Below are 13,462 nucleotides of genomic sequence, written 5' to 3'. Positions count from 1 at the left end.
AGACTCAATCCGTCTCTGAGCTCGAAATCGAAAATATCCATCCACATGAACATGAAGATGACAATCTCCTGGACTGAGAAACCTCTCGCCTCGGTCGAGGAACATACTCGAGCAACCATTAAAACATTGTTCCAATTTCTGCACGCACAGGCCAGGGTGACTATCTCGGCGAGCAAGTAACTCAACTAGAACACTCGCTACAGTGTGCATATCTTGCCACACAGTCCCCCAAACATGGAAATGACCCCGAGGTCATCCTGGCTGCACTTTTGCACGATGTCGGACGGTTTATCCCTGCGGCCGAGAAGATGGACAAAATGATCACTCCTGACGGCAAGTATATTGGAAGACAAAGCCACGAGGCTCTGGGAGAGTCTTATCTGCGCCATATTGGGTTCAGCGAGAAGGTGTGCACGCTGGTTGGTGCGCATGTAATGGCTAAGCGCTATTTGGACAGCTTCTTTTCGGAGTTCTGAGCGATGTTTGGGGCCGTCATATTATTTACGGAAAAGAACTTCTCCTCACTCTATTTGGAACCCTGATGGTAGTCTTGTTGCCTTGGAATCGGATGTCGGCCCAGTCTGTGACGGCATGGATATCAATATTCCGTGTTGTGACCAGAGTAGGAATTGGGGCTGGTAAGTCCATGTTTTCTTGGGGATAAAGGTGTATAACGGGTCTAACATTCAAGGAAGACTGTCCATTATCTTCATCTTTATCAGCAGAAAAGTCACCATTTGGCTCCCGTGCTATCCAAGTGTTGACTGTTTTCTCGAATATCGGCCTCGGCAATATTACAGCCAGCATCGTGTTTCTGATCTTGCTCAAGGCATTCGAGGGGTCGATAGCCGATAACCTGAGCCATCTGGAATGGGTCTGGCGTCTGCTATTGGGCATTGGAATCGTGCCAGCGTTGTTCACTCTTTATGCACGGTTAACGATCAAGGAGACACAGCCCTACAAGCAATGTGAGAGTGTGAGTAATTTTGTATTTTGAAGATAGCTAATGCTGTTTAGATGTCTGTGATGATACTGCCGGGCAGAATCGTACATTCAAGAAGCAGTGGGAGGACTTTTGCGAGTACTTCAGTCACTGGTAACATGCAAAAGTGTTGTTTGCAACCGCAGCCTCTTGGTTCTTGTTGTAAGTCAATAGCCATCAGAAGAAGAAGCAACCCCCAAACTAATACACATAGCAATATCGCTTATTATGGTGTCAATCTCAACCAAAGTATTATACTGGCAAGAATCGGTTATGCCCATGGAGAAACACCATGGAGGACACTGTACAACACCGCTGTGGGCAATGTAATCATACAGGTAGCAGGATATCTCCCTGGATTCTACGTCGGCATCTTCCTTCCTGATCGCATCGGTCGTGTACGCCAACAATTCTGGACCTCTATCTTGGTGTGCATCCTTTATGCTATATGGGCCGGCAATTAGCACACAAAGCGCACACACCCCGATAGGTGGCTTGATGGTTATATTTGCCCTCTCGCAGTTTTTGCTGACTGTTGGTCCTAATTGCACGACGTTCTTGATCCCCACGGAGGTGTTCCCAACGCGTGTTCGAGGCACCGCACATGGAATATCTGCTGCTGCTGGAAAATACGGCGCCATTATAACTGCATTTGCTTTCGGTTCTGTTGAAGACGCAATTGGCTTGGAGGGTGTCCTTGGATTGTTCTCGGGAATCATGCTGCTCACTGCTCTTGTGACCTTGCTGATACCCGAGACCAAGAATCAAACACTTGAGGGCATTGAAACAGATGAGCTCTATAGGAAACATGAAGCTGTTGCCGAGCTTCCATACTCTAACGTTAAGGTAGGGAACAAGGGGCTATATGTGGCAAAGACGAGCTTTGATGACAATTAATCTGAAAGATTATCGACATAGGCAGATAACAACTGTGGTCCAGGTCAATGATAATAAAGGAACCAGCGGTTTCAGTTAACATTTCCCTAGCAAGTTCGTATATTTGCTATCTGGATTGTGATAGTGACCATTTCACTACAAAGAAACGTATTCGCCACACGCATTGGATACCTCAGATCACTATGCCCCAGAAATACCCTCGGCGATGCTTCCCTCCAAACTGACCCAACCCGACCGATTGAAGTAGCTCTTAAGAAGCTGCTCCGCCCGTCTAGAAGGCACCACATCACTCAAGTCCCGAGGTTCATTTTCAGGTTCAGGGGGAATCAGTAGATTATCGGGACGAAGCTTTCGTAGGATTCTGATGATATCGGTCCAGGTATGGGTGGCCGCAAATGCGAAAATTCGCTCGGAATTTATCGATGGCAAGAGAAGGGCAATAATGTGTAGTCTCGCAACGTCCGTAACATCAACATACCACTCTATAGATGCTATTAGTATTTTCCGCTGCTCATTTTCACCTTATACTTACGTGAAGGAAGGGACCCAAGTGCTGCCCCATCTCCTTTAAGGATATTCCCGATGAACGACTGTGTTGAACCGCGTATCTCCGGAGCAAGAATCTTGCCAAACTGCGAATTTTTCATTAGTAAATTTCTCATAATATGAGTGAGGATGACGCACAGTGATGCCGGGTAAGATCGTATTTAGAACAAATGGAGGATCATTTTCTTTGACCCATTTAAATGCTGCCCGCTCGCTTTCTGTTTTAGAGGCCCCGTATACAATGTATCCCTTACCCTCACGAGGAATACTTTCATCCCAAGCCACTTGTATGGCAGCATCATTCCATGTATCTAAAACTTAGTTAGAGCCGGAGTTCTGAAAGATCGTAGATAGCATAGCGCCTCCGCACCTGTGGTGAGCACAATTCCTTCTTCGTTGGGCTTCGGTAGGTATGCGGCGGTTGAAGATGAGGTCAGAACAATACGCTTAACTATAGCTTGTTGCGAAGCTGTTTTTAGAAGGTTGACTGTTGCTTTTATGGCATGCGGAATGGTTATATTCGGGTCAGGGTTCATCGATAGATCAGCGGCCTGTGAGATGTCAGGTAAATTTTTATTTTTTTTCTTGCTTGTTCATATTAATAGTACGCACGACGTGGATAATTCCTGCGACTTCTTTGATTGCCCCCTCCCATTCAATCCCACTGGTGAGGTCCGAGACAACGCAAGTTTCGAACTTGCCTTTGCCGTATTTTCGGTCGAAGAGCTCATTTAACCAGGGCTTGGGCTTCCGAATACTACCGCGGACCAAGTAGCCTAGGCTCAATAGTTGATCGACCACATGGGAACCAATGAAGCCGTTAGCTCCAGTCACAAGGATTTTAGAACCTCGAGGGATTGTGTCCTTAACATCCGACATGATGTCCGACAATCAAAGTGTATCCAGATACCAAAGGAAAATAAGGTATGAGCTTGAAAATCAGGTAGATGACAAGTCGCCTAAATTAGAGGGCCATCAAATATGTCAGTCACAGTGTCGAGTTATGTAACTGTGTTCCCACTCCCACATACCTCAAGACTAATAATAGTTGCAAACGAAATAAGTGGAGTACGTGGAGTCACCTGCTATAGACTGCTCTTAATAAGAGCCCGAATAACGCACTGCATTCATCTACAAGTACATACAGTACGTCTTACCGCTAGTTCGATCAAGCCACCAAAGATGCTGGGTTCTGAAGAGGTTCCCCCTAGCGCCGACTTTGAGTCAAACCAATCAGCCGATCCGAAATCAAGGGGTACGAATTTACCATCACCAGTCATCGGCCTTCCGGTCATTTTTTAACCCCGAGCTATTGTCGATTAATCATTAAAACACAGCCGACGACGCCTTGGTCAATTGCAAGCACAATGATCCCGTAGGACCATTAGTATATTTTACCTTACCCCTTGGACTATTTCAACATCTTCAGCAATCTTATGCCGTATTATTGCTTTCAAGAACCCGACAGAGAGAACATCGAGTACTTTTGAGGTAACTAACTAGTTACCTTGGTGGTGGTTGTAACTATAGACTATGCCATTGTTATTGGTCTATTCTGATTGGCTCGATGATCTACCCCGCTTAAAGACCCACTTAATATGATCAACATCACCTGATGACCTCAGAAGGATCAAGTAACCTGCATTTCACATTTCCGCAATATATTGTCCATTCTTGTCTTTGGATAATATCCCGAGAACCTTTGACATGGCGGACCGCTTCCACCCCCGCGAAGGGTCCGACACTTCCCTCAATAATGCATCCATTGCTTCTCCGCGACCCAGCACCCAATCCCGCTCTCCCTCTACACGAAACAAACTCCGCGTTTCAGCAAACCACCAGCACAGACAAAGCTTGAGCGAGTCGCTTCGCGGCCCACCGGGCTCCCCCGCGCACGCCGACAGCCTTCCCTCCCACAATCCGCCATCCAGAGCCTCATCGACAATCCCCCGCCATCGAAGACTAGCGACCCTGCCTTTGTTGGCCGTGATTGGAGAGAGATCTCAATTGGCGAGCTGGTCAGCCCGGATGACCTGAAGTTTGTCGAGCTCGATACGGGCATTGAAGAGGCGACAAACGTGAGTACATCACAAAGGCAATACTACCTCTCCTTGGACTAACATGCTCGTCCAACTAGATCTTGATTGATTCAGGTGCGGCTGTGTTGTTGATCCGTGAGACCCCTGAAGCCACTTCTGCCGTCGCCACATTCGACTATGCCGATCTCAACTCCTATCTCTTACTGGCAGCGGGCCTTACACACCCCGACGAAGCACATCAAGCTTCATATGAAGAGCTAGCCAAGAAAGCTCACGATGGCGTGCCCATTCCACTGAGGGATGTCAAGAAGTTTGGTATGGAGAAGGAGCCGCTGATCAACCTGCCGGCGTCGGCCAATGTTTTGACTGCAGTTGAGATCTTTGGTGGTGGTGTTCACCGGATTGTGGTGGTCAATGAGTCAAACGATCAAGAAGTGGTCGGAATCTTCAGCCAATTTCGGCTGGTCAAATTCCTCTGGGAAAATGGCCGCAGCTTCCCGATCATTGAAGAGCTTTACCCGAAGGCTCTGCGTGACCTGGTGATTGGATCTCAAGAAGTGATCTCCATCAAGTAAGTTGTTTTGGTGAATTCTGGAAGAGCAATCTAACCGTCATTTTATCATTTGCAGTGGTGATAAGCCCCTCTCTGATGCTCTGCATGTGATGAACAACGAGGGTATGTCCTCGATCGCGGTTGTTGATAACTACTTAAACGTACTTGGGAATATCTCCACAGCGGATGTCAAGGTATGTGACGGAGCCATCTTGACTGGCAAAATTTACTCACGATTTGGTAGCTTCTGACCCGATCATCTTCATTGCCACTTCTTCAAAACACCTGCACTCACTTCATCTCGGTCATCCTGTCCACACGGGGGTTGATAGAGGGTAAAGACTCATTCCCGGTTTTCCACGTCAATCCTGGATCTACACTCGCCCACACAGTCGCAAAGATCGTGGCAACTCGAGCACATCGGTAACTATAACACACTTGAGATATAAGCGGAAGATGTACTGACTGCTGCTTTAGGCTCTGGGTGACCGATCCATTATCTCCAGCCTCATCAGGACCTCCAACTCCATCGCAGTCTTCAGTACACATCCCTCTTTCCAACAGCATCAGCCCACCTACCGGATCGTATACTGCAAATTCACCACCGCCATCTCCTTCTGTACCTGTGGCACCTTATGCACAGCCCTCTCAATATCCCGCCCCTCATCTACCAACTCCTAACTTACCCTACACGTACCCAGCCCCAGGTGTGCCGGTCGCAGTGGCGACGCCCATCTCCCATTCTATTCCTTCCTCCGCTCTAGACGGAGCCCGGCTGTCCGGGCGCCTAGCCGGAGTAGTCAGCTTGACTGACATCCTGAACTTGCATGCCCGAGCCAGCGGGCTGAACCCAGCTGACCCCGCGGAGTCTCGTAGCCGCCGCCGACGCAGTAGTTCGTCGAGCCAGAGTGTCCGCCGCAGCGGTGACATTGGCCGAGAGCTTTTCAGCCGTGGTGGCATGTAAAAGTATACACTGTGTTTTACACCTGGGCTCGATTGCAGAATATGTTCTCAGTACACCTACCTGTATTTTGAAACCCGATGTACACACTCGCTCTGTCCGACATGCTTGGGTCTGTGCCAAACCCAATGTTAATCACCCCCACTAGTTATGGATAATTGTCACACTTCATCGGTCATACAGAACAGGAGGCAAGCGGATGGACCTTCGAACTTGGCCAGCCCCTCATTATCGTCTTTAGTAGCGGATATGATTTCCATTGTGGATCAGCATTACCAAACAACTTCGATTGACTATCTCCATACGTACTTCCTCGTTTGCGTCTTGCTACACTCCGCAATTCTTCGTGTCTGAATTTTGAGTCTACCTTATTAGATCAACCAGATCTATACATCCAACAATCATCGGACAATGCCGACGGAACCCAACGTCTCCATGTCTGATCGGCAAACCTTCCATCGTAGCACGGACAGGATCCGAATATCCAATCGATTTTCAAGAATGGATCTCCACAGGCAGAAACCCGGAGAATAGCTCTCTAATTGCATACCATTCCAACCCATCATCCGGAGAAATATCTCCGACATCCATAAAGCAGTCTTATTGTGTCCCATCCACCACTGTCCAGCGGCACGAACACTCCCACACACGCAATAATATCCACTCCTGCGCATTGAACATGAGCGGACAAGTCCGATACCAGATCGACGTGCTTTTGGTCCTCGTGTTCTGTTATGCCGTCATTTAGATGGCATTTTGCGTTGAATTGCGTTTCAGCATGACTCGGCTAGGTGCGGTGATCGGCTGTCGGGCTCTGGGCTGTGTATGGATCTGGCGTAAGCTGGTACATTCCCGGGATTTGGCTTCTTCCAGCCTCTCACTGGCCCATCATATTTTAGCTAACCCTGTGGCACCGCCGGATTGGGAACATTGGTTGCATTTTGATTTGGATTAGAAGATATTGCTTACTAGAATTCGAACTAGGCTTGATCGAGATACCAGAGATACTGATCTGGATTATGCCACAAGTTGATTGATTGTACTTGAAACAAACTAGCGATATCAATATCTCCTAAATACTATTGCACAATGAAAAAAACAAAAACAAAAACAAAAACGATTGTCTCTACTGATCTCAAAGAAATGATGAGCTTAGACGAAGATCGTGATCTCTAAAATCCGGGGAAGGTCCTCCCAGGTGGGCAACCTCGCACAAACGCATCCACAACCACCTCGCCTCGTTCCCCACATTGCCCATTCGGTCGGGTCTCAGATGCAGCCACTTTGCTCCACTAAACACCGAGAGCCCGGACTAGATGCTGATCATGGAGATACCCCTGGGGAATTTCCGGGCGAATTGGGAACTGTGATTGGGCGATATTGCAGGGCTGTATGTACCAGGAAGGACTTGGGCATCTGGTTTAGAGAGGATGCTTGGCCAGGATCAAGTTTATGTCATTTTGAGGTTGGTACAATTTACAACCACGGGAGAATATTGAGGTATCAGCTTGGTCGATTCGAGATATCGACATAGTTACTAGTCCTGGCCGGGTATATACGAAGCAGCCAATCGACCCAACAGCGAATACAAAATATACGAAGATAGCGCCCCATTTTGATCTGGGCTCTATGGGCCTGGTTGGTAATAGAAGGTGGGGTACCGAGTCAAACCATCCAAGGCCAAAAGGAAAAAGACGAGGCACGAATCATGCGCCCTAGGACTATCATGTCGACCCTCACCATGACTATCACCACCCATGGGCCTATCATCAACCTTGGAAGTCACTCCAGCACAATCTGACAGGGTACCCACTGGGCCCTCAAGCCACAAGACCAGTGTTAACCCTGATAAGCGAAAAGAAATAAAAACAGAAAAATCAAAATCGCCACCAATCACCCCTCCACGAGCGTGCACGGGGCCAGTGTTGCAATGCAATCCAACTGGAACCAACCATACAGAACTCTAGTGTCAATCCACATCCAGGCAAGCATTCGTGGGAGCCCGTGGGTGGATACTGGACCTGGCCCCGTTAGAGCTGCACGGGGATCCCTACTCCACCAGACGAGAAGAATTAGAGTTCTCTTATTCAAGACTGATTTTTACCCTGTAAGATTTGCTGTGTGCCGACAATAACCAGGTCTCAACCGTTGGTACGCTGCCCTCAGACTTGGCATTCGACCGTGGTAGAGGTCTGGACGGATTCTTTACTTTTCATGGGTCAGTGCGGGCGCTAGTTTGTTGTTTGGCCAATTAGAATTTGGGCTTGGCTTGCCAGCTGCAACCTTAACCCCGCAATCTGAGATTCGGCAGGTCACACTTTTCTTTTTTTTTTTCCCGTTCTGTTGGTTACTTTTGGAGTTGCTGGTCTTTTGGGTTGAGGTTTGTGTATAGAAATTGTAGTTAAGCTACGCTAAGTACTACCCGTAATAGCATTGCTAGTGCCTTGTAGGATATCAGTGGCAGTGCATTCGATAAAACAAAGATAGAAATGAATGTCGATCCTGCACGATCGCCGTTGACCCGTAATCCCGGGAGCGCCTAATCTGTCCAAGCAGGGGCGAGAAGACAGCAACCAGTTCCGCAGGGCACGGGACACATCAATTTCAACTTAATTTCCCTCAACACGAAATCTAAATCTAGACGAAACTAAACTAACTTGCTTACACCAGACAACACAATTTTCGAATTGTAAGTTAGCTAAGGAACGCTATTCTGCGTGGTCAGCACAAGTCGGAAATGATCCTGAGGTAACGCACGAGACCAACGAGATTACGAAATTTCAAAGGCCAAACAGAGAGGAAGTACCTGTTTCCGCAAGGCCTAGCCTGGGATCTACTGAAAGGTCCAGGGATATGACATAGCGTCATGGTCACCGTGACAAATTAAGACGTGCGGTTCCACGGTTAAGGATGGTCTGATCGCTGGGATTAGATTAGGTACTTTGTCGATGAGGAACTACGTGGACTAGGAAATACCTCATATCACTGCAAATTTTGTCTGTGTTCTTTTTCATTGTGGAATAGACCTACGTACGCAAGGCTGGATACTTACTACCAAGGGTGTATATTGGTTGTGGAGTTGGGTTACTACCTAGGTAGAAGCGAGCCTTTTGAAGGGAGAAAGTCTGTAAATTACAATGGATAAGATTTGGTACTCGAAGCTAAAGATAAAAAAGACTGTACTGGTTAAAGAAAAGAGAAAGGTAAAAAGTCAAATGTCTAGGTAGGGACTACGCTGGGGGAAGCTATAGCTCTAGCTACATATGTATGGATAGCTACAGCTGTACTGGCACGGCCCGATGGAGCATAGAGTCTGGGATTGGGTTTCTCCCATAAAAGAAAATGAGCTGCCAATAATCGCGCAGTCTTTGGAATAGAATGGTGGGGAAGGCTCCGGATTAGGATGCAGACTTGTTGTTTGCGGTTTAATGCAACGTTAGAACTTGCAACGTTAAATCCAAGGTGAAATTTTAATATGGAGATTGAAAAGAAAAAGTGGATAGGATTTGTTTCTTCATACTATCTGTACATACATTGATGAAAGTAGAGTAGATGTTTAATGGGGAAAAAAAAGAGAATGAAAAAGAAGAGCAAAAGTTCATCCGATACATACAAACATTTCCAATCCTGACGCCTGTTCAGGATATTAAATGAGAAATAGATATGAGAGATAAATAAAATATGATACAAGAGCAAATGTGCAAAGCCAACCCCCCATATACACCCAAATCCAAAAAGAAAAGAAATCAAGGAAAAAGTCAAGGACCACCTAGGTATATCAGGTATCATAGATCATAATAGACATGACAAGATAGACGAAGTTAACAAGAGACGCTGGTGAAATCATCAACAGCAAGAAGATCATCAAATCCGAAAGGCTGATCACGATCGGAAAGCGGAACAGTCGAGTTGCCCAAGTGGAAAGCAAACTGACTGAAATCCGTGAAATCAGGATCCATACCCTCATGCGAGACCATAATACCATCACCGTCAACCTTTCCACCATGCGACATGGTAACATGCGCGGTAGTAGTAGTCGGTGACAGTGGGGTATTGGGAGTGGGACAGAAATCAGGTGTGGAGTGAGTGCCGGCTGAGAGGGCCTCGATCTTAGGAGAGCTAAGACTGGAGGGGGCCACCTGGGAGTGAGAAATCTGTGTACTCTGGGTAAGGAGGTTGAGGTTGTGGAAGTTGTTCGATGGCTGGGACTGGCCGCGCGAGTGACCATGGGTAGGGCCATGGCCGGTGGGGCCAGAGATGGATGCTGAGGGAATGTGTGGGGCCGGTGTGTGCTGCAGAGGCAATTCTGGTGCTGAGGCCAGGCGATCTCTGAACTGATGCATTTGGGTTGCGGTGTCAGGCATCTGAGTCTGCTGCATCATTTGCTGCTGCCACATTTGCACGGCGTGCGTGTCTGTGGGGGTTTGGGCGGGGGGGTGGGGTGTGCTCTTGCATCGGGGCCCATGAGGGCACTTGGGGGTTCCAGGCTGGTGCTGAGGCTTGTTGGTTCATGTAGGCAGGTATTTGTCCAGACGGGGCCCCTGTTGAGGCAGAGAACATGTCGGAGTATGGCGTCTGGGAACCGCTCATGTAGGTCGTGTAGGGCTGGGCACTCTGATCGTATGATGCCGTGGGCGATAGTACGTAGCCATCACCCGTTGCCATCGGGCTAGCCATTGAGCCTGGGTCCTGGGAGAAGGAAGAGCGGATGTTGGACAGATCCAAGCTCATTTTGCGGGCACCACCATTGCCTCCATTGACTCCATTGACTGATGGGCGTGGGGTCATGTGGCTTGCTCGCCGGCTGTGAATGGAAGATGCATTAAATTGAGCGCGAGCTGCAAAGGCAGCCAGTAGATGATTTTTGAATTGGTCTTCAATCTGCTGGTTTTGGCGTTGCAGCATAAGAATGCGTTTTTCTTGATACCGCTCATCGACCTCTTCATACATGGCTTCTTTCTCAACAATCTCCTTGGTGATGTGAAAGGCCTTGCCCGTGCGCTTCTTATGCAACATGGAAGCCCGGTTAGCAGATTCTAGGCGAGCGTCTAAGCTACGATCCTTTCTCCGCGATGCAGCAATAAAGGCTCTAGATGATTGTTAGTAATTTGCACTTTGTTCTTGTATATGGTAGAGTAGTTTACCTCTCTTGATTCTCCTCCCGCGAACGGGGGATAGGTGCGATGTCCTGGTCCATATCTGACAGGGGCATATATGGGTAGTAATAGATTAAAGTAGATTTATATAAGAAAAAGTATATCCCAAGAAGAGGGGGAAGGTAAGTTAAATACCAAAAAAGGCTGAGGGGAAACCCGAGTGTCAAAGTTAAGCCCAAGCTCAGGGCTAGAACCATGGAACCAAGCCGATCATAGTTTGGGCGATTGAAAAACTTACAGGCCGGTCGGTCCATGGTAGCCCAGTCCCCCTCTCCCTTAGGTCCCTCTAGGTCAGAGAGCGCCACCAAATACGAGTATGGTGCCACTAGGTAATTAGCCTATATCTAGTTCTCCCGGACTCTACTTCCTTCTGCAAATAAACCTGCAGGATGCCACATGTGTGTAATCTCTTGTTATCAAGAGCATTAAAATCCATTCCAGGTTAACTCTTGAGGTCTAGACCATTTTCAGTTAAGTGGGGCAGCGTTACCCTATACTCCAGACAGATCCCATATGTATTTCGATGAATGTTACTCTATCGAAAATCACTGCAGATCATCTTCCTCAGACGTTAGACCGTCACGTTTCTTTCCTTTTTTTTTCCCCCTTTCTCTGTTAGAAAGTGCCTTCGGTAGCACACAGGAGAATGGTACCACGTGATAGCCGGATCGGGCAGAGGGCAGGGCTGGACCACCACCATTTCACCCGAGAACCTGGAATTCAAGACTATAGTTATACATGTATATTTAATCAAAGATCATTTTAGAAGATGTATGAATCAGGTTACTTACTGCATGTCGGAGCTACTGCAGTGTTTCGGATACTCGATCGTCGATCAACGATCACATCTTAGTGGAATAAAAAAATCACTTAATATAATAACTATATTACAATTATCACCTCCTAAAGGGAAGCAGTATCTAGATTATCAATCAAAAAATTCCAAGTAAATTCCCAACCCGAGGTTTTTCATAAAAGGAATCGGCAGTTTCTCCCTTCCTAATTAGGTAATTTTTTTGGCCCTGTCTAGGCGTACCCCTCCGCCTGCAAGACTGGGCAGGCTCTAGGCAATTTTTCCTGAAATTTCATTTCGTACACTACCTAGGTACATCCATATCGTACTGCCAGTGATAATCAGCTTGGCATAGCACTAGTCTCCCACTCCACTAATAGCTGCCAAAATGGTCAGCTTAGGTGTACACATACGCTCTCAAGATAAATGCAACATGTATCTATGTCGCTGCAGGGTACACAGCCTTGGAAATTATGCCTGCGCTTAGGGTTAATTGTTGCGGGGCGTAGGATCATATAGCACATTGCGAAGCTGTGCGAATACATAGACATGATACATGATATGCAGATTACGCCCATCACCATGAATGGGCTCAATTCTTTGGGCACACAAACACACAAACCTGTCTTCAAATCGGCCCTTCTCTTGGCCTAGACAGATACCTGCCTGATCCAGCCTCATCTCCCATGGAAAAACGACGCCATATCGAAAGCCATAAGAAATGAGGATTTGCCACTTTCACTACCCAGGGCAGTCTAAAGCCGGGGTTATCTAATCCCATCCGGCCGAGACTAGGCGATTTCCCAAGGTTGACCCGGAAGTCGCCACTGTGTAAACAATCCGATATCATTATGTCTTCATGTTATTTTACATAAACTACGCATATCTTATTTTGTCCTAATACGACCTGGCATATTGATAATCCCAATTAAAGTCTTATAGTTAGCGATCACCTACGATGTATGTACATGGAATCGGCCGATCACCCCGCTGATCGCCCTGTCCGGACAAAGTACGGAGTATATGTGTCCATGTATTCCGTACAATATGTTAAGATTATATCAACATTTATCCCAAGGGTCTCTCACATCTCCAGTATCCGCCCAGGTTAAACAACCAATCCCCAGATTCCACCAGGAGGGGTGCCGAGATAAGTCGATCTCGGAGAACAATCAGGGCTCGAACAAGGGCTCCATGGAAACTCAACACTCACACCCAAACTATAGTCCATTGTCGCATACATCCGCCAAGACGATTACATAGTTATGGGAATCAGAAACACACACCAAGATCTGCAGGCATATATACTTGGAAGGGAATGTGTGGCTCAATCTCCCCGTGGCCGCCACTGGATGGGCTATGCAAGGGGGAATACCCGCGGAATTGGTTTATTTTCTTATTTTCTTCGGGATACATTCCACGAACGTGCCTGCAGGTACATGGGGGTTTTCCTTGTGCCCGGTGTACACGCCGGTTAATCGGTTAAGTAGGACGGTACCATCACTCTGGGAGCTTGGCGTTATTGGATGGAGTAT

The 13,462-nt window shown here is 47.4% G+C and overlaps 4 protein-coding genes across 4 annotated transcripts; 2 read left to right on the top strand and 2 right to left on the bottom strand.

The window, feature by feature from the left end:
* Positions 1 to 45: 45 nt before the first annotated feature.
* Positions 46 to 1,879, top strand: N7516_004537 (uncharacterized protein; the record flags this gene model as incomplete). The annotated part of the gene is made up of 7 exons (XM_057217257.1): positions 46 to 156; positions 204 to 407; positions 458 to 638; positions 723 to 968; positions 1,018 to 1,096; positions 1,197 to 1,380; positions 1,505 to 1,879. The coding sequence occupies 7 exons, from the start codon at positions 46 to 48 to the stop codon at positions 1,877 to 1,879; spliced, it is 1,380 nt and encodes a 459-aa protein (XP_057079140.1).
* A 180-nt stretch (positions 1,880 to 2,059) lies between these two features.
* Positions 2,060 to 3,304, bottom strand: N7516_004536 (uncharacterized protein; the record flags this gene model as incomplete). Its single annotated transcript, XM_057217256.1, has 5 exons — positions 2,060 to 2,361; positions 2,412 to 2,511; positions 2,564 to 2,736; positions 2,796 to 2,976; positions 3,038 to 3,304. The coding sequence occupies 5 exons, from the start codon at positions 3,302 to 3,304 to the stop codon at positions 2,060 to 2,062; spliced, it is 1,023 nt and encodes a 340-aa protein (XP_057079139.1).
* Positions 3,305 to 4,132: 828 nt separating this feature from the next.
* On the top strand, positions 4,133 to 5,981 carry N7516_004535 (uncharacterized protein; the record flags this gene model as incomplete). The annotated part of the gene is made up of 6 exons (XM_057217255.1): positions 4,133 to 4,161; positions 4,257 to 4,503; positions 4,563 to 5,035; positions 5,094 to 5,211; positions 5,262 to 5,440; positions 5,495 to 5,981. 6 exons carry the CDS (start codon positions 4,133 to 4,135, stop codon positions 5,979 to 5,981), a joined length of 1,533 nt encoding a protein of 510 aa, XP_057079138.1.
* A 3,818-nt stretch (positions 5,982 to 9,799) lies between these two features.
* Positions 9,800 to 11,190, bottom strand: N7516_004534 (uncharacterized protein; the record flags this gene model as incomplete). The annotated part of the gene is made up of 3 exons (XM_057217254.1): positions 9,800 to 10,312; positions 10,374 to 11,067; positions 11,123 to 11,190. The coding sequence occupies 3 exons, from the start codon at positions 11,188 to 11,190 to the stop codon at positions 9,800 to 9,802; spliced, it is 1,275 nt and encodes a 424-aa protein (XP_057079137.1).
* Positions 11,191 to 13,462: the final 2,272 nt, after the last annotated feature.

This window comes from Penicillium verrucosum (genome assembly GCF_028828655.1).
Source record: "Penicillium verrucosum strain IBT 35672 chromosome Unknown utg000001l_segment0_segment0, whole genome shotgun sequence".
Lineage (NCBI taxonomy): Eukaryota > Fungi > Ascomycota > Eurotiomycetes > Eurotiales > Aspergillaceae > Penicillium > Penicillium verrucosum.
This window is presented reverse-complemented; position numbering and strand designations above follow the sequence as displayed.